Genomic DNA, 20,229 nt, shown 5'->3' with positions numbered 1-20,229 from the left:
CGTCGATTATCTGTTTGTGTTTGTTCCAACTATTCTCGTTTGAAATTAATAATTATGAAAATATGTAAGTATATAATTGTAATTGTTATTTTACTTATTATTTTGTCATGTGTTTTGATTGTATATAATTATTAAAACAACACATATATGTTTTCAAAATTTTATTTATGTATTTCTTTTTGTTACTTAAGTAATTATATCAGTTATTTATGAGTAGTATTTTTGTTTAGCATACACTGTCTTAAGAAATTTGGTTTGTTGCATTAACATGAAAATTACTGATTCAAAAGATTCAACGCTAGTCGAAGCGTTCGTTACAAACTAGAATTCTTAAAACAACATAAGTCCTAAATACACTAAACACTACTCATTTTTTTATGAATTAACAATTATAAATAATAAAAATATGCTGACAAATTAAAAAAATAAAAATACTTCTTTTTTATTTAAGTACTTATATCAGTTATTTATGAGTAATATTTTTGTTTAGCATTCCCATTGTCTTAAGAAATTTGGTTTACTAAGGCACTAACGTGAAAATGAAATGAAATTCAGAAGATTCAACGCTAGTCTAAATGTCACAAACTAGAATTCTTAAAACATTAAAGCCCTAAAAACAATTAAAAATAATAAAAATATGCCGACAAATTAAGAAAAATATTTTAAGTTCTAGATTTATATACAGAAAATTGAATTGGTTTTTATTTTATTTATTTAGAAATTTAATTTATAATTTTTTAAATATATTTATATTTTTTCGTCGTACAGTTTCATCAATTAACATCACATAGTGTGACAGCATAATCTAAAGCAGATAAACAATTAAACGGATACAAAATATCAATTTAAATAATGACTAGCTTTCATTCACATTGACGGTCACAGAAGTTATCAAATTCTAGGAAAATGTTATTGAATTTTTGGATTCTGAGGTCAAAATTTGAATGTTTGTTTCGAAAAAATAAGAAAAAACCCCAGACGTGAATTTGTTCACTGGGGATTTCCGATGACTAGAATTACGTTGTATTTTGATTTAAACATCTGTAACAACGAATGTCCGTTCTCAACATAAGTTTTCTTTGTGCATGGTTAGAAAGATGAAAACAAAAAAACACAACTATAAGATCCACTATAAAAAATACCGCAAATTATGCTAATCATAATCCGAGTGAAACAACTGTTCAGTTTTTATTACATATATTAAGTTAAGATGAGAATATTTATGTAAACATATTCAGAGAATTTGTAAATTTAAATTGTGTAAAATTATTATATTTAATATACTTAAAATATTATTGTATATGCAAAAATATATTTTATCGCATTTTAAACAGATAAACAAACAAATTACTCGATTCAATTTTCTCTTTTTGATACATAACATCTTCAATTGTCTTTTGTATTATTTTTAAGTAATGATCATTTTCTAATTTCTGTGGCGTGATTAAAACTGGAAATAAACATTATAAACAGAGACAATCAAGGTGAGGATATTAACAATATATAGAAGATGTAAATTAAGCCGTGCAATCAACAAACGTACGTAGAAAAAAAGGGATAATGATTATAGAATTAGCATAAATAAAACAATGTCGCAAAGTGCGATTTAATTGTTTAAACGAATCGTGAGAATGAAGAAGATTATTGTGCTGTGCGTTTTTCCAGTTCTAGTTTGGTCTTGGTTTCATCCGGGAACTCGATACGGAATTAGACAAAATGTGGAAACTTCGAGAGGTTATTATCATTAATTTTTTTCATCATAGAAAATTCGATACTTTCGAATTCGAATTCGAATTATTGATATAATAAGTCATCCTTTACTTACCTATTGTACTAGTATGTAATGTATTTTTTTTTAGGAAATTAATTAGTTTGTATGAATCAGGTATGTTCTTTAGTTACCTCCATTTTTATATGAGATTTATTATTATTGACAGAAATAGATCTATTAATTTAATTTTTTTATAAAATATATTCTGTTGTTCCTTGTTTTGTTTCTTTTTTATAGTACATTTGCAAATGTATTGTGCTATTTTCTATTATCTACAATATTTTGAATAATATTTAGATGCTTAGAATTATATGTTAATCGTTGAACGTGTTATTAACTAATTACACTTATTTGCATGATAAACACAATTCATAACAACACATTAATTACGTTTCTGCTGATACAAACAATAAATGTTTAAATCACTGACATTTTTATAATACCCATATTAATTTGGGAATCATGCAAAACTGGACAAGCTGCTTCGAAAAAAACTTATATATATATATATATATATATATATACATATATATATATATAGATAAGTTTATAATAAATTTACTTCATTTTGAAACATGGGACCGCAAAATAATCTCGTTAACGCGTTAAGTTTCGTGGAACAAAACAATCATCGTAAGTGACAATAAATTAATTTTTAATCTGTTCTTAACAATAACACTATATTATTCAACATAGTATAAATAGTATTTGAAAAATAAACAGTTCCTCGCAGTCCATAATTTAGTATCGAGCGTCGAAATGGACGATCTAACACATCGGGAACATGAGCTGAAATGTGTGTTGGGATAAATCAGGTAAACGAAACGAATCTAATTGTTGGAATTTTTACAGCGTTACAATGGTTCTGTTTGGTGCTTGGCATTTGTGCCTCGAATCTAGATCCAGGTCGTTCGGAAAAACCGAACCTTCACGTCCAATATTCCTGGGGACAACTGGAATTCGAGTGGACACCGGAACATACTAGGGAAGCCTTCATTGCCAGCGGCGACTTCGTTCCTGGCGTCCCTGCTCCAATCGACGCTGACGTTTACTATTCTCGTAAGAGATAAAATTAAATGTTTCAATGTTTTATGTATGTGATTGGTATTTCGTAGCTGATGGAAGCGAGAAGAACAAAATCTTTGTGACTATACCGCGATTCCAACCTGGAATACCGATTGGATTGGCGACAGTTACTAATAAGACAACTCCTGAAGGTAACCCGATAATTGCACCTTATCCTGATTGGAGTTGGCATATTAATTCGAACCAGTGTAATGAACATAGGATTGTGTCTGTGTATAGAATCATGGTATGTATATTTTCAATATGATTAATTGATAATTTTTAGATTTGAATTGGTTATTGTAGATTGACGAGTGTAACAGACTTTGGGTGATGGATACTGGAAGACTCATCAACACCATTATTTGTCCTCCGCAAATCTTGGTCTTCGACTTGAAAACGGTAACTTGTCCGTTTCTGTTATAAATTAAACCTCGCATTCTAATACAGTTTAAACATTCCAGGATACCTTAATAAAGAGATACGAAATTCCAAGAAGTCAGTACGAGGAAAGATCAATTTTCGTAACACCAATTGTCGATGTCCGAAACGAGTGTCAAGATACTTTTGTTTACGCAGCTGACTGTCAAACTTATTCAATCGTTGTTTACGATTACAATCAAGGAACATCCTGGAAAGTTACCGATAAAACAATGTATCCGTTCCCAACTTACGGTACCTACAGAATCCTAGGTAGTTACGAAGTTTGTCGCCTTTGTTTATTATTATTTATTTGATATTTCTTATGTAGGTCATCATTTCGATTTAATGGACGGAGTTTTGGGAATGGCTTTAGAACCTCTGAATCAAAGAGGAGACAGAAGACTATTCTACCATGCAATGTCCAGTCCGACAGAACACTGGGTTCTAACATCTCATTTACGTAATCACTCGAGATTCAGCTCTGATCCAAGTTCCTCTCCAGAGATTTTCTTTGTAAGTTCTGACCAACTAATTAAACAACTAACTAGCATTTCCTTCCATTAATTAATTTGTTTTATTTAGACTTACCGAGGCACAAGAAATACTCAAAGTGCTGCAATGACGATCGATAAAGATGGAGTTTTATATTCCGGATTGATGAGTGAGGTGCAATTATATTGCTGGAACACAGCTTCAGACGATTACGGTCCAAGATATTGGGAAGTTGTAGGCAACAATAAAGAAGCCTTACAGTTCGCCAGTGGAATCAAAGTAGCTATAAAATCAAAAACCAAATTGGTATTCATTAATATAATTAATAATGTAATCGTAGGTGGTTTCCAATCACAGGAAAAACTTCCAAGAGCTGTGGGTTTTAACCTCCAGGTTCCAAAGAGTTGCGGACAGTTCCATAAATGTACAAGATAAAAATTTCCGAATTCTGGTTGGAAAAGTGGAAGACGTGTTGTTTGGCACGAAATGTAAGAGACGCAGTGGAGGTTACGGACTTATTAAGAACCCCCACGCTTAGAATATTACTGTGCGTCAACGAATCTCAGGTTTAATTGTATTAGATGCATGACTAGTATTTATTTTTAGTATATTAGATTTAAGACCGTTTGGTTAAATAACTAAAATAAAGTACAATTCTATGCCATAATTGGAAAATGTCGTTTTATTATTGATACTTTCCAATACATACACGACTTGAAAGATAAATCACTGTTTCATGTTTGTAATTCGTTCTCCTTGTAATTACCTCCACACGTCACGATGCAGCAAAATGAAAGCTAATAATGTGGAAACGACTATCATTGCTTTTTTCTAGACACCATCTGTTTATACAAGTAGACTATTATTTTACTTGTATTTAAATTTAAAAAAGGCAGATAAAAATATGTTTCATGCAACACGTAAAATTATAAATTAAAATATCGAAAGTAAATTTAATTAAATCTTTGATTTCGTTAAATCCCCCTCTTCGATTAATGTTTGTGGAATACTTAGAATTTGCTAATAAGGCAATTATTTAAGCCTGAGTGAATACAATCGATAATTACGTCCCCCAGACGTACAAGAACCAACTGTTCTTTTCCCAATTTCCAAGTGAAATTCCACACTCACTCACGGCTAGTACGATATTTGAACCTTCGACGTTGAACAAAACTTTTAACATGCTAATCGATTATCAATTGTGTGCGTTACGGTGTTTATTTCAAAAGGGACTTAATTGAAAGTGAATTAGACGCGTAAAAAAGTAAGTAGGTGCGTGTTGCGCTTTCACGTTTAGTCAGTCACTTGCGGCAACTGTCCTGGTCCTGTAGACCGCAGCTATTTTACGTCCAGTCTGGTTTCGATAAAAAGAGTGAAAAGTGCCCTTTTACGGATTAGCAACAAATTACACAGCAAAATGTGCATCTTTCAATAAGGCAAGTAAAAGTTTGTCGTTTGTCAAATGTAGATAGAAATCCATGGATCATCCAGTCCATGGATTTCTATCTATCTGAATTTACATCCGATTGATTTCCAAGAACTTTACCTTGATTATCTCACACTGGATGGTTAGAAAACTTATATAATACACAAGGTTGTTGAAAGGGAACAAACAATGATTTTTCTATAATTATTAACAATAATTGGATCACGATTTTTAATTGTATGCAACATTAGATAATAGAATAAACTATTTTTGCCCCTTCTTTAATTCCAGGGTGTATATTCCCCCACTTTTTTCACATCATCTACTTAAGTCCGAAAGGAACAACATAATTTACTTGTGCGTTCGTGATACGGGTGATGAAAAAAAACATAATTATGTGAGTTAAAAAATGTATTATTATTATTATTATTATTATTATTATTATTATTGTGCATTATAATTGTATGTAAGTTTTATATTACATTAATGAAATTAATACCGTTTAAATAAATTTAGCTGAAATTGAAACATTCCAGTACATACAGTTCCTATACTGCAACTTTCATTAATAAGAATAAGTTAACGATAATTAGCCTCTTAATATATTCTTAAACAATTTAGATACTATTTATTTTGAAAAAAGTAGGCACGTAAAATGTTTAATCGTTCCTGCTTTTGAGGAAGTATTATGATACTAATAACAATATTGATACGTTTTCTAACTGATAATAGATAATAAAAAATTACATTACATACTCATGCTTTCTGAAGTATAAATTGCAAAAAATTCCAAAAGTTTAGTAACACTAATAGTTTTTATCGATCGATCGTTAAGCCTGCCAATTAAAACGAATAAAACATTCAATTGCAATGGTTGTGTAAGGAATGAACCAAACCTGTACTTATTTGATACATTTACAATCCCTCATTGCAAATATTATGGGTTTGAAGTTACCACAGACACACCTAAGTTTTGTGTGGAATCGATTTAAAACCTGTCAATTGATTCAGTAAGTTCGAAGAATGTTTACTTCGTCTTAGTAAACATAACGTTTCACGTAATTTTCTTTGTTTAGAATTGTGGTTTTTGCATTTAAGTCTAAAAAAGTGCAAAATCGAATATGCACTTTAATTTAACAATTTTAAAATACTTGTGTAATATTTTAATTCTAATTTTCGAAATATTCATCGAGTTAATTATTCCATGTGATAACCTGGATTAACTTTGTCTTTCAAATTTGCTGTGTTGTAATTGATCACATTCTAAGAAACCTAAAATTACACATTAATTTAAGTAATTGTCACTTGCCATATTAGTAACCTAGTTGTAATATTTTTCAGAACGATTAAAATAATGTAAATGGAAGTGAGAACGAATTGGAAATGGCCCTGGACAGTTGGCTTCAAAGTTGGATACCGCCGAGCGAACTAACCCATTACGAACCATTCCCTTCGCCCTTCGACTCCCTCACCAACAAAACAATCGGTAATCGTTTTTTTAAACATTTACATTTAAATCACGGTTCGTTTGACACTTGTTGTTTCAATTCATCGCTCATCGCGACCGCAAGACTGTTACCGTTTGCGTTTTCATTTTATTTAAAAAAAAAAACTGAGCCACGTATCAAAAGTATTTAATTGCACCCAAGATTCACTGGATTAGTAGTAAAATTTGTTGTATCTATGCGAGTTGGTAGTGAAAGCATTCATAACTGAGCACAACAAATGAAAAAAAAAAAAAAAAAAACACACAATTTACATTTGATTAACATACTTTTCGCACTGGTTATTCGATATTACATTACTCCATTATATAATTATCAAATTGCAGACAAACTACCGAGACCAGACAAAGTGTTACCTTATCTACTGTCCTTGGGTCTTCTCAAACCAGAACGCACGATAAAAAAGACAACTCATTCTCCTGTTAAACCTTTAGAAACCACGGGACCTTTCAAAACTTGGTACCACTGGAACGTTCTGGATTTTGAGTATCCAGCGGGCGAAAAGAGTAAGGCGATTGTTTACGATGAATTCATACCTAAAAACAATCTGCCTCTTGGAGTGGAAGTTTATAGGGATAGACTGTTTATAACGATGCCTAAATGGAAACCTGGAGTTCCTTGCACTCTTGCCGTTTTACCTCGCACACCCAAGGAACCGTCACCCAAACTCAAACCTTATCCAAGCTGGAAATGGCACAAGCACAGTAAGTATTGATTATCTTTGCTCCTCTCCTCAAATAAATACCATAATAATATTTATGTTAATATCAGATACATGTGATGGCATAGTATCGGTGTTTAGAGTGCAGGCGGACACCTGCGGACGATTGTGGGTCCTCGATTCTGGTCAGATACACATAACGATAGAACCGAAACAAATATGTCATCCGAAAGTTTTGGTCTTCGACCTCGAAACTGATCAGCTCCTCCTTAAGTACGAGTTTCCAGCCGAGTTCGTTAAACAGGATAGCCTCTACTCAAACATTCTCGTGGATATTCGAGAAGAAGATTGCGAAAATGCACACGCTTATATCGTGGACGTTTGGAGGTTTGGACTCGTCGTTTATAGTTGGTCCAAAGACAGGGCCTGGAGAATAACTGATCATTTGTTCTATCCCGATCCTTTGGCTGCGAGATACAAACTGCACGATATCGAATTCGATTGGACTGACGGTATTTTCGGTCTCGCTTTGAGTCCTTACAGCAAACTAACAGAAGAGAGACTGTTATACTTCCATCCGATGTCCAGTTTTCGTGAATTCTATGTCAAGACATCTGTAATTTGCAACGAAACTGGTTGGATGGACGCGAAGAACGCATTCAAAGTAATCGGACAAAGCAGAGGACCCAGTGGACACGTTTCTGCTTCCGCCATTGACAGAAACGGTATCATGTTTTACAATTTGGTTACTAGAGATACAATAGGATGCTGGGATACTAGGAAAGCGTACAAACGTCAAAATTTAGGAGTCGTTGCACAGGACCATCGTACGTTAGTTTTTCCTAACGATTTAAAGATTGACATGGAGAAAAGACAAAGCGTTTGGATTATCACCAATGGACTTCCATATTATTTGTACAGAGGGCTAGATGAACACAAAATTAATTTTAGAATTTTGTCAGCGTTCGTCGACGAGTCGATAAACGGGACAATTTGCGACCCTGCAGTCGGTTTCTCGACTTCGTTCATCGAATACGAAGAAGAAGATTGTTACTGAACTAAGTCAAGTTTATATATTTATATTTGTTGTGAATAATAAATAAAATTGTGTATACTGTTGAAATATTATTATTATCAAAGAACCTAACAATAAATTGCCTACATTTTATTATTCAATATATTTAAATAAAATATACTATTTAATTAACTCTTGCTTATTTTAATAATTTTCGCTGGTTCTTTTAAATTTTTGTCGCATGGTCAATAGTTTTACTCAAGTCATAGAGTTCAGTTACTATTGACTGATTTTACTTCGTCTTATTTAATAACTTTTTCGTGTTCCCCTAAATGTATTGATTCATTATTGTATTGTTTTTCTACACATAATTTATTTTCGTGTTCTTTATTGTTCTCATTTTGTCCCTTCAACTGACTTGACTTAACTTGCTTTCTTTTATGAAGTCAATGAAGTATTAAACCCATTTTTCTTATCCATATAAACTTCTCAATTTATCCGTATCCATTTGATTAGTATTTGATCTTAAAATGATTTTAAATTAACACACTATAGGCGGGTAGCAAAATAGTTCAAACTAAGTTGTTGAATGATAACAAAAAATAAGAGATAATTCTTTCAGTTCCGTATGTAAACCAATAGAGTAAAATTATCTCACTCCGCTTTTAAAGTAAGTACATTCAAAAAGGTAAAAATTACCCGGCCCGCTAACAATTAACAGTTCTCGAGACGGGTATTTTTACCCGACCCGCTTATAGTGTGTTAATAAAAGAATGTGTTTCTTATTAATAATATCATCAACTTATTGTTATTATTAAATTTGTCTCTCCCTCTCTCAATAATAAAATAAAAACCTCCAAACCAAAAATATTCGTAATAAAACAACTTATCTCAGAAATCCAACAGGTTTGGTTGTCTTATGTATGTTTTGTTCAAAAACATGCTCGATCCATTATTTATAAATCTTTGCCGTCTAGTTCTTCCACATCCTCCAATCACTTTAAAATCCTAGACATGGGCTGCGATCATATTGGTAAGCAGTGCATCTAACGTTCCAGGCTAATCTTCAAATATTGTACAATATAATAATGTCTAATGATTCACGTATAGAATTTCTACAATTACAGTGTTTAGTGTTCTAGTTTCTATCGCACTCTCAACATTTCCGTATATGATTTGTACCCGTTCTTTACCCTATATTATACATACTAGGTGGGGTGAAAAGTAACCTCCTTGACCACCAAAATGCGTTGCTATCGCGAAAAAGGTTATGATTCATATTTAGGTCGACGTGTCAAATTTCAGCGCGATACAGCCTTTAGTGAAGGAAACAAAAGGAAAGGATAAATATTGGCTAATGCTCCTTCAGATTATACCGTGAAATATTGGTTTCGAGAGTTCCATGGTGGCCGAAACTCCACTGCCGATGAAGTTTCATGGCATACTCTTCGTGGACTACCTCGAAAAAGGAAAAAACAACAGCGAGTATTACTGCGTAATATTGAAACGATTGAATGCCGAAATAGCTGCAAAACGGCCTCACATGAAGCGACAAAAAATTTGTTTTTACAAGACTATGCGCTGGCACACAAGAGCATTTTGCAGACTTTCTGGAAAATTACTTTCTGGACGGGATTAAAATGTTGGAAAATCGCTGGAATAAGTATATCCATCTACATCACCCCATCTAGTTTATATTAATTATGACCAAGACTTAATTATAATTTTTAATTTTGAATTCTGTTAAAAAAATATGTAAAAGGTATTTTTGTCCGTACCATATCATAACTTTGATGCATAAAAACTTACGAATAAATAAACTCAATAAAATATAATTTTAATACAATAAACAACATAAATAAATTAGTAACAAAAACTTAACCGCTATTTAAACTGTTACAAAAATATACTTTGCATGAATAAGTACTTTAGTAACATCCTAGATACAATTAAATAAACTGTACAGTCGAGTATTAAAAAATATCCCTAAAATTAACAATGAGTATTTTGAATCTGTTATGATCATTGATGTATATATATATATATATATATATATATATATATATATATATATATATATATATATATATATATAAAATAAAGCTGTTGTCAAATAGTAGGCAGACTGTTATGTTTCGAGACTGATTTCATCTCTCACTCAGTCTTGTTTTTCAGTACTGCCTTCTGAAAGGATCTTTGGTATAAGCACCTCTTCCGCTTTCCTGGTAAATCACATAGAAGAAACTGAAGGCTACCAACCACATGTAACAATAGACAACTAAAAAGAAACAGGAGTGCGTTAATAATAAATACTTACTTAAAAATAGATTTTCGACATACCAAAAGCCACAAGCCCTAATCCCAACCACAGGGAACCGTTTAATGTATCGTCCTCTATGTAAAAATTAATGGATGTCATTAAAATAGAAACGAGAAGTCCGATCGCCAACATGAATCCCAAAATCACCCACGGTGCCATCAAATACATATTTCTCTAAAAAACAAACATTTATCTGTTAAATGCAACATTAAAAAACAGAAAACTCGATAAAAACTCACAAACAAGAAATGAAAACAACCGACAAAAACGACAAAAAACAATTTGCACTTCATTGCGTTTGATGATTAAATTAATTGAGTAATTGTTTGATTTGTTATCGGTTATGAATGGAGGAAAGAACTGAAGTAATGTATGTGCATGTTTGGTAGTAGCAATGTTTACGAATGCTCGTTTGTTGCTGATGGTTGTTGTTTATACGTTATACGTTATCGGACTGTTAAGTTTTCAGTTTGTCAAGTTCAAATCGTACGTGATTCTATAATTGGGGACAAAAATTGTGCCATATTATAGAATCACTAAGTAAATAATTAATATTAATAATTAATTTTAATTTAAACAAGTTTATATATCTTATCTTATGTAAGGAGTTACTGAAAATAAACTAAATATAAGCATTTTACTTACTTTTATGACGCCAACAATCATGAGAATTGAAATAATAATTGTCATGATTAAATTGATGATAATGATGATTTTAACTGGAAAATTACTCAACAATTAATACGTTAATTAATAGATCGAATGAGAAAAAACTTACCAACTAAAGGCGGTAACCAATCTAAAACGATTGTGGATAATTTTACTTTCAATAATGGAATGGCAATGATTCCGATTATTGAAAAAACCTATAAATTTGTTTTTTAATTGTTATAATTTATAATTTAATTCAACCAAAATACATACAATTGCAGAAATTGCGGCAACTAACGTGCCAAGTCTGAGTGATCCGCAGCAACAGAATTTGTTCAAAACACATTTGCAAGCCATCCTGTTTATCCTGTAACAGAAAAACATACATGTTTTAGAAAACGGGCAGTCGCATCAACTGGTTGTACTTTTTGAGGTACATGCCAACAGTTATGTGACTCACGGGTGTTTTCTTCATCGAAACGTCTCTTAGTTGGTACATTTATACTCGTATGAGTTTGTCATCGATTCCAGCGACTGGAATTACTAAATACGGATCGGATTTCTGGTCAGGATCAATATTTTTGTACGAACACGTCGCGACAATTAGAAAAGACAAGTAGAAAAGTTGTAGCAGATTTATAAGTTAGAGTAATCTTCCTTAGTAATGGATTGCGCAAACCCACGCGAATAATCAAGCCGAAGACGATTGTTTGACTTTACGTCGCGATCATAAACTTGTTGACTAAAAGGCCACCAAAACAGGTCAAGTTCGAAACAGCAACAAACAGTTCACCTCTAAAATCGATTTATTTGCTGGAAATGTCGTCCTTTTATTATTATTATATTATTATTTCTTGTTCCTTCATTTAATAATATGAAACACAACACACACACACACACACACACACACACACACACACACACACACACACACATACACACACACACACACACAATATGTGACAACCAGCACGTGCGAACTTTATGTCGAAGGTCAAGCATTCAATTTCAAATGCAGGTAGGTGTCGATCGATAGTCGATTCACATTTATTTATTTTATTTATAAATTTTATAAATATAATATAATTAACTAATTAATTTCTTTCATACAAAACCAATTTCTAGTTAGGTTCGAATTCCGTTTGCGAATCCCCGTTAGAACATTGTGTATGTGTGTGTATGTGAGTGTGTTACGATATTTCTTTTGGAAAAATGCCAATTGAATAGATTTACTTCGGCCTAGACCCGTTTCTTCCGTTCGTTTTCTCACAGATGTGTTTTCTTAATGCACTTATTAATTCAGCTTGACAGATTCCGTAATTTTAGCGCTGGTAATTATAAAAAAAATTACGATTGAAGCATCTGCTAATTTATGAATGGGTTCTGTTGTTTTAATGTCGTCTCAAGGTTTATTATAATTATGTGACGTTTATTATTTATTTATTGATTCTACATTTAACGAGGAAATACGTAATAACATTAACAGACTGCTACAAATAAATCGATGAAGGGAGGAACCTTCACCGTTCCCTCCACCTTGCAATTTCCTTTTTATCGTCAAAAAAATTTGAATGATTCAATTTTGATGTCAAGGACGTAAACATAAACTAAAACAAGGAATGAGATCAGCGTTTCTTAATTTGAATATTGTTTATCGTCGAAAAATACTTTGATGCCGGGCTATTTATAAACAGGAAAGTTTAAATTGGTTAATTTAATAATATAAAAAAATCAAGTATTTCATAAACACTTATAAACGTTTCTGGAATATGTATCTCCCAAATTGTGCAATGTCTTTTATTATTTCAGGAAAATGATGTTTAGAAATTAAGCATGTGCGGTAATTAATGTTGCGCACTCTGATAAATATTAAAAATTGTGTAAACAAATTATAAATTTGATGTGTTTATCAATACTCCTTCTAATAAACAGACAAGTTCAGTGTACGAATTTTTCCCAGCTTTATTATTCGAGAATGAATGAAATTTTCTTTTGTTACAGTTTTCATGCGAACACGAATAATAAACATACGAACATTTTCACGCATAACAATTATCTTGATAACTAATTAACAAATGTAAATGTAAATTTATCATGCAGGATTTGGGTGATTTGACAGGTGCCACATGTTCCTTAAGTCACCAAATATATATTAACAAATCACATCGCGACATTCAGGCGAGAGAACAGCACTTGGCACTGGTAAAAAGGTTACCGTTAAAATATTAGATCACACACTAAAAATAAATCTCACCTTTACAACAATAAGAATAAGCAAATAGTCCGTGATATAAAACCACCTCTTCGCCACGAAGCGGAAAATGATCCTGGCTGCAAATGGGAATTTTTCAGGGAGAGTTTCTAGATGAGAGTCGCACGGGAAACTGAAACGCGATTCGCGGATCTGCGCGTCGAAGGTCTGAATATATTTTTGCGTCACCGTCGCACGTTACGTCCGTCTCGAAAACCTCCGACTACCATAACTATCAGTTCGAACTTCGAAACGGTGGGTGACCGTGGTAGAGTGGGTAACCCAATGGTAATCCACTATCAATGTTATTATGCTTTAATTACTAGAATTTTATTCGGATCGTTTATTTGCTGCCGAAGGTTTTTTATTGTTTGCCCATGATCAATATTAGTTAGAGTCTATTGATTTGCTTATAGTATACTCTAGCTACTACGTAAATGTGTTCGGTAAATAAGGAAATTTGTAATAAAATTTGTTTGCCAAAATGTAAAAATATACCTACTAAAATAAAGATATAAATATGGCAGACACTTAAACAGATATAAATAAACGCATTTTTATTAATTAAATTAAAAAAAAAAAACAAAATATAATACAACATTTTTTATTTAATTATTTTTTTAAATATTAGCTACGAATTAAGTACGCACTAGTTACCATGTAACATTAATAATAAAAAAGCATATGCAGCTCCTAATTCAATACAAATATGGTAAGCAATTAACACCAGCACCAACAACGAAACACATATTTGTCCGCAAAAACGGTTTTTTATGTGATTTTAGTCTGTTTGTTTTTTAATTGTAGAAAAATTCTTAATATCACTTGTTTTTGTATTTAAAACTGACCTGCTTATTTGTACTTTCAAAATATTTTTTGGCAAACTCTCAATGAATATTAATTATAAATTATAATAATGATATATTAAAAGTCTTCTCACACACAAGCTTATGATTTATTGCTAACCAAAGACAGAACGATTTCCTGATTGAATACCTAATGGATAATTAACTAGAACAATCAATCAGTCCAAATCACTTTTATTCAAATTTGTCAGTCTATGAATGAGAATACTAAAAACATAATGAAATAAATGAAAGTCTAATTCTGATTCGAAGCGTATTTATTCCTAAACATACTTTAAATATTTAACAATCTGATGTCGATGATGATATTTCTATGGCATTGGCCAACTAACAATACTGATTGTGAGATAAATAGGTACGAAATGTTGAGAATATTGATATGATAATATTACAATTTTGTATGTACATTTGGAAATTCACTTTTACAAAAATAATAACTACCTATAGATTCTGTCTTCGAGTGCACGAAGAACTTATTATCAAATTTTCAACAGGATACACGATAAAGTTTTCATTTATGTATAAACAACAAAAGATACTTTCACAAAATTATTATTATTATTTTGATTCAAACATACACAACTTAACATATTACGTATAGGATCAAGATAACGAACAAGTTTTGCATACATGGATTTATTTAACGCAATTGCTGCAATATCCTTGATTGTCGTGTCCTTCACAATAGACACGTGGACTGTGTGAACTATCCCAAATTCCTGGACCGCATCTTGTGCACAGTCCACTCAAGGTACAAGGAATTTCACGAAGTTGTCGAAACTGGTGCAATAAACCACGAGCTTTTCTCGCAATAACAACCCCATCCATATACATTGCTGAAAAACCGTTATTTTTAGTAAATATATTTTGTTGACGTAACAATTGAGTGAGAGAGTGAGTGAGTGAGTGAGTGAGTGAGTGAGTGAGTGAGTTAGTGAGCGAGTGAGTGAGGGTTACCTAAGGAACTAAAGTGCAGTAACATCTCATCGGCTCTCAAATCTTGAGCAATAACATCGTCAGCATACACGCATATAATCGCGAGGCACAAGAATAAATGGAAATAATCGGTCAGATAATTAGCCCAGCACGCCTCCCACATCCTCAAAGCAACACCTTCAGTGAATTCTCTCTTGAAACATCTGCAAACACACTCTTATATATTTTCTAATTCACCAAATCCCCTACCCGATAACTCACAGCAAGATCCATCTGTGACAAAACAGCAACTCCATGGCGTCTTTATGTTTTTCCAAATGCTCGTAAAATCTGGGTACCATCAGGCGGATAAGTTCACGCAGATATCTGAGGGAGCGGTCCATATCTCTATCTGTGGGGGTGGCAACAAAAACTGCCCTCTGCATTAACCCTACGAAACACCAGAAGGCAGCCACTTCATCTTTCAATTCGCACAAGACTGGCGCTAACAAGTCGCTCATACCCTGTGTGTATCTGTTATGGAAAAACTTTATACGTACTAACATAATTTTGGTTTTGAAGTTCTTACCCTAATCCCGAATTGTAAATTGCGTAGTTTAACAAGATATTTTTCATAATGACTAAATTAGGATTGTTATCGCCAGCGAAAAAAGGATTTCCTCTATCTGTTCTAACAACATCCTTTTCCACAACACTTTGTACTTTCCGTCTGAACTGATTCTGCTGATTCTCATTTAAGTCCAATCGGCGTCTCGTTATCTCCTCATATTCCTGCAACAGGAACAACACTAATAACTCCGTCAATCGATTAACTTCAAGGATAAAATCGTCGTTATTAATTCAGAACTACCTCCATTAATAATAACGAAAAATTCCAAGATAAATCACCTGACGTCTGACTTCCACAATTTGGTTGCGCTCTTCAAAAGTGCTCTGATAAGGATAAACGTGCAACAAAAAAGGCCAAACTTCTTTTCGGATATTCCTATCCATTCCAGAGAAAAATACCAATTTTCTTAACGTTAAATCATCCTCTAGTTGTCCGCAATCATTGAAGAGGCTTCTAAATATATCTTCTGTCAATTTAGGCACTTGTCCTTCTTCCGGGTGAAGTTCTAAATCAGAAACTTCAGGTCTACACACCATAAAATGTCTGTAAGGAAGGTTTTCCTCGCAACCTAAAAGAAATTCTATGTATACATTATCGTTCATATGTAGAGCAACAAATTAAAAAATATAATCATTTTATTATTACCATTATTTATTATTTTTAAATTTAAATAAATTTAATAACTAGTAATTAAGTGTCTTAACCTTTCGTACCTCCCTTTATATACATACGTATATCTTTATTTATATTGTTTCTATACAGTATCAAAAATGATGAACGTGTCTACTCGCGTATTGAGACGGAACATCAATACCCCTTTGTAAACAAAAAAGAAAGATATACATGCAATTATATGGGCGGGCCGGACTGACTGGAGGGGATCATTTGGTTTTGCTGCGTTTAGCATGCGGTTCGTCTCCGCAGACGAGTCGGTGTCTTTGAACACTTTATTTAATTATTTTTAGTTTTTTTTTACTTATGCATTTATTTATTTTATTTAATTTTTGGGATACATTTTTATTTTGAAAAAAGAACTTTATTTTTAGAATACTTATTTTTGTTTTTAATATCGCATATGGAGAGTTACAAAATGCATTCGCAAAGATTAATTTATATTGTGCGCAAGCACGGCACGGCGCATTGTCTCTGAGAGTAGGGATTCCTACTACCGGGCAAAATTTTTCTCTCTTTGTCGTACATCCATCTCTTACAACATCCAGACACGAAGAGCATTTTTGGCACTGTATAACTTTTTGTTTCGATCAGGGTTCATAAGTAAAGCAATAAAACTATATATTCAATACAGTTGATTTTACAATTTATTTCTGGAAATTCAAACAATCCGAACGGAGTTGTTATTGCCGTCTTTGGATTGTCTTCTGGAGCAACTCAAATTTGGTTTCAAAAAAATGTCTAGAGGTGTTCATTTATAAACACAAATTGAAGAAAATCGATCATTTCGAGGACGATTTCCAATTTGAACAGAAGGAATACACTGGAAGAAGTTCCCAAAAGTGGTAGGAAACGCGATTAAGAGATCCGTGAACTGGAAAATAAAAATAAGAAATAAACGAAGTCAGTGTGTCGGTAGGTACCATAAAACGAAGACTAAAAGAAGCTGATTTCTATGGTAGAAAATCAGCAAAGAAACCCATCATTTCTGCAAAAAATAGAGAAATATCGAACGATTATATTGAAAAGCTAGTGAAATCAATGAAAAAATCGTGTTAGAAGTTATTGAGGATAATTGATATGCTAATAGATACTAAATAAAGGAAGGCTAAATGTACGTAAGGTTGTTTTATTTTATAGTTGCTCTACTTTTGACCCTTGATATTTTTTTTCAAATATTAATATATACCTAACTAAACCCACTAATTAGCATTAAGACAAATAATAAAGAAACTAAGCAAAACGAAGATATCACAGACTCATTTTAGTTTTGTCGATATTATTATTGACAATTAATTATTAATACAAAATTAAAAAGTGTATCGTTTCGAGTAAAGTGTAAATAAACGTTATAAATTCTTAAAGATAACATTATTATTTCCGATTTTTATTTTTGTTACCTTTAGCCAATTTGATGTTGTGGAGCAATGAGTGCCATTGATGTAGAACTTGAGCCAAATGATCCAAGCCGCCATGATGAAAGTGTAAAATTTTGTACTGACTCTCCCTGGACGCCACGACTAACTGTCCACACGTACAACTGTTGTCATTAAAAAACAATCTCAAAGATCTCATTTGACTCAAATCAACACTGAATCTTCTACAAATATGTGCACCTCTTTTCATCGGCAAAATTGGTGAGGAACTTGCGCTGTCCGGAAACGTTAGGTTATGCCTTTGTGCTAAATATTCAGGTGTTGTAACCCAATGAAAATGACTGTCGTTTGAAGTCACAGATTCAGATCGAGAAAACTCGAATCCGTCGTGCAAGTCTTTCACCGAATCCGGTGTTGTTATGATCTCAATTTCTGGGTTCGAGATGTCTACATTGATGTTAATGATGGTGCCTGGTTTGTCGCCTTCTTCCGAACTGATCGAATCACTCGTATCCAATTTTTCGTCGTAGTTCAAAAAGGGATTAGTGCTTTTTAATTCAATATTCGTCGGTCTCTCGTAGCAACTACTACTGGAGTCATTCGACGCCAAACTCTCCATGCTGTTGTGCTTATAATTATTCATATTATGCTGAAGTCCAGCCGGGAACTTCGACAAACTGCTATTAGGTAACCAAGTTAGAAACAAGGTGGGGCGTTTAGTTTCAGTGTACTGATCAACGAACACTTTGGTCGTGATTGTTAAGTAGCCAGGATTGTGCAAAATGTCTGTTTCCTGTCGTGCTGTAGCAGGAGGATGAACGCACACGTTGTTCTTGCAGAAGAGAATCTCGTTATCTTCGTACGGTTCATCTTTGGACATTTCCTCCTCCGTACGGAGGATGTATGTAGAGGCGCGACGGAAAATGTCCGTTAAAGGCATATTTCCACTCTGTAAACAATTCTAATTACAATTTCCGTTGATTGTGGTTTTATCTATTTGTTTTAGTACACATACCAATATATAAAATAAGATGAAATTTTTAGATAATTACATTTTTTATACCACTAATTCAATTGCAAAATATGATTTTAAAAAAGACTTTCCCTCCATCTAAAATTGTGTAATCGATTCAATCTAAAAAACTAAATATTATAGAGTCAAACGCTATAAAGGACAATTTATATAAAATCAAGTGTATAAAAACGTCTAATTTTAAGTCAATTTCTAAATTTCTAATTTGCTTGTTGACCTGCTTTTTTGGTTATTAACAGTTAATTCACTTCCATGAGCATATGTTGTAAGGACACCGACAAACATGGATAAATCATTTGTATTACCCACAACAAAATAACACTGCAAATTTATTTGAAACGATTTCGTTTCACAGAGCATAAAACAAAAACTAACGATTATTTAACTTACAGATTAACACTGCAGCATTGTATTCCCAAAAAGTGATGTCACATCTGAGACGACGACCGAAAAACAAAATACTACATATAAGAAAGAACGATCAACGCACAAACCGCCCCCATGGCCTACTAGGCGTATTGATCGCGCTGAGAACGGGGGAAAACTTGGTTCGGACGCGCGCGTTGAAAATGCCGGTTGCTTATCGCATTTTTTTATTTTTATCGCGTTTTGTTACTGTCGACCTCCATAACTAACTAATAAATTTATTTGTCGGTACAACGTGTAAAAATTACGACGTATTTGCATATTTTGTGGTCAATGACTGACCATAAGTTTGCTGATGGAACAAGTCTAAAATTAAGGTACAGTCAACTCTCGTTAATTCGAAACTCCAGAAAATTAATTATCGAGTGTTTGAAATATTAAATGAGTGTTGATAATCAATTATTATTTATTAAATGCTATTCTTTAAGAAAGATAAAAGTTAAGATAGATATGTTACATAAGAGAAAAAGTGCTTGAAATATTTGTTCATCATTTTCGTTTTGTAGACAGAAGCTTTGTAAGGTATCGAATGAGGCAGGCTCTTGGTTCCTTAACACCTCTGCCAAAGGTTCTAATGTATCGTTTTCATCTTCATCGTTGTTTTTTTCATTTGTCTGTCGGTTTCGCCATCGGTTAGTGAACCTGAGACAGCAACATCTTTATCCACTTGAACAAAGTTTCCTGATCTTTTCTGTCTCATCCAAGCTTTTTTGTTAGCACGATAATCAGA

The 20,229-nt window shown here is 32.7% G+C and overlaps 3 protein-coding genes across 4 annotated transcripts; 1 reads left to right on the top strand and 2 right to left on the bottom strand.

Moving 5' to 3' along the window:
• The first annotated feature begins 1,332 nt into the window (after positions 1-1,332).
• On the top strand, positions 1,333-8,456 carry LOC109596906 (uncharacterized). Its single transcript, XM_049961107.1, has 11 exons — positions 1,333-1,734; positions 2,624-2,830; positions 2,887-3,083; positions 3,143-3,238; positions 3,301-3,529; positions 3,588-3,772; positions 3,842-4,030; positions 4,092-4,283; positions 6,531-6,663; positions 7,009-7,386; positions 7,454-8,456. The coding sequence occupies exons 1-11, from the start codon at positions 1,632-1,634 to the stop codon at positions 8,398-8,400; spliced, it is 2,856 nt and encodes a 951-aa protein (XP_049817064.1). The 5' UTR covers positions 1,333-1,631; the 3' UTR covers positions 8,401-8,456.
• A 1,718-nt stretch (positions 8,457-10,174) lies between these two features.
• On the bottom strand, positions 10,175-13,791 carry LOC109596943 (uncharacterized). Of its 2 annotated transcripts, none has more exons than XM_020012548.2 (6): positions 13,584-13,791; positions 11,603-11,696; positions 11,457-11,544; positions 11,324-11,397; positions 10,699-10,852; positions 10,175-10,636 (listed from the first exon to the last, which is right to left on the bottom strand). In XM_020012548.2, exons 2-6 carry the CDS (start codon positions 11,684-11,686, stop codon positions 10,530-10,532), a joined length of 507 nt encoding a protein of 168 aa, XP_019868107.1. In that variant the 5' UTR covers positions 11,687-11,696; positions 13,584-13,791; the 3' UTR covers positions 10,175-10,529. The 2 variants fall into 2 exon arrangements, with proteins under 2 accessions (XP_019868107.1, XP_019868108.1); XM_020012549.2 differs by lacking the exon at positions 13,584-13,791 and adding an exon at positions 11,790-11,960.
• An 894-nt stretch (positions 13,792-14,685) lies between these two features.
• Positions 14,686-19,763, bottom strand: LOC109596938 (TBC1 domain family member 16). Its single transcript, XM_020012539.2, has 7 exons — positions 19,464-19,763; positions 18,065-18,989; positions 16,271-16,560; positions 15,951-16,153; positions 15,644-15,895; positions 15,404-15,585; positions 14,686-15,282 (listed from the first exon to the last, which is right to left on the bottom strand). Exons 2-7 carry the CDS (start codon positions 18,978-18,980, stop codon positions 15,083-15,085), a joined length of 2,043 nt encoding a protein of 680 aa, XP_019868098.2. The 5' UTR covers positions 18,981-18,989; positions 19,464-19,763; the 3' UTR covers positions 14,686-15,082.
• Positions 19,764-20,229: the final 466 nt, after the last annotated feature.

The sequence above is a fragment of the Aethina tumida genome, chromosome 1, assembly GCF_024364675.1.
Source record: "Aethina tumida isolate Nest 87 chromosome 1, icAetTumi1.1, whole genome shotgun sequence".
NCBI classification, from domain to species: Eukaryota; Metazoa; Arthropoda; class Insecta; order Coleoptera; family Nitidulidae; genus Aethina; species Aethina tumida.
The sequence above is the reverse complement of the archived record's forward strand: the minus strand, read 5'-3'. Positions and strand labels throughout refer to the sequence as shown.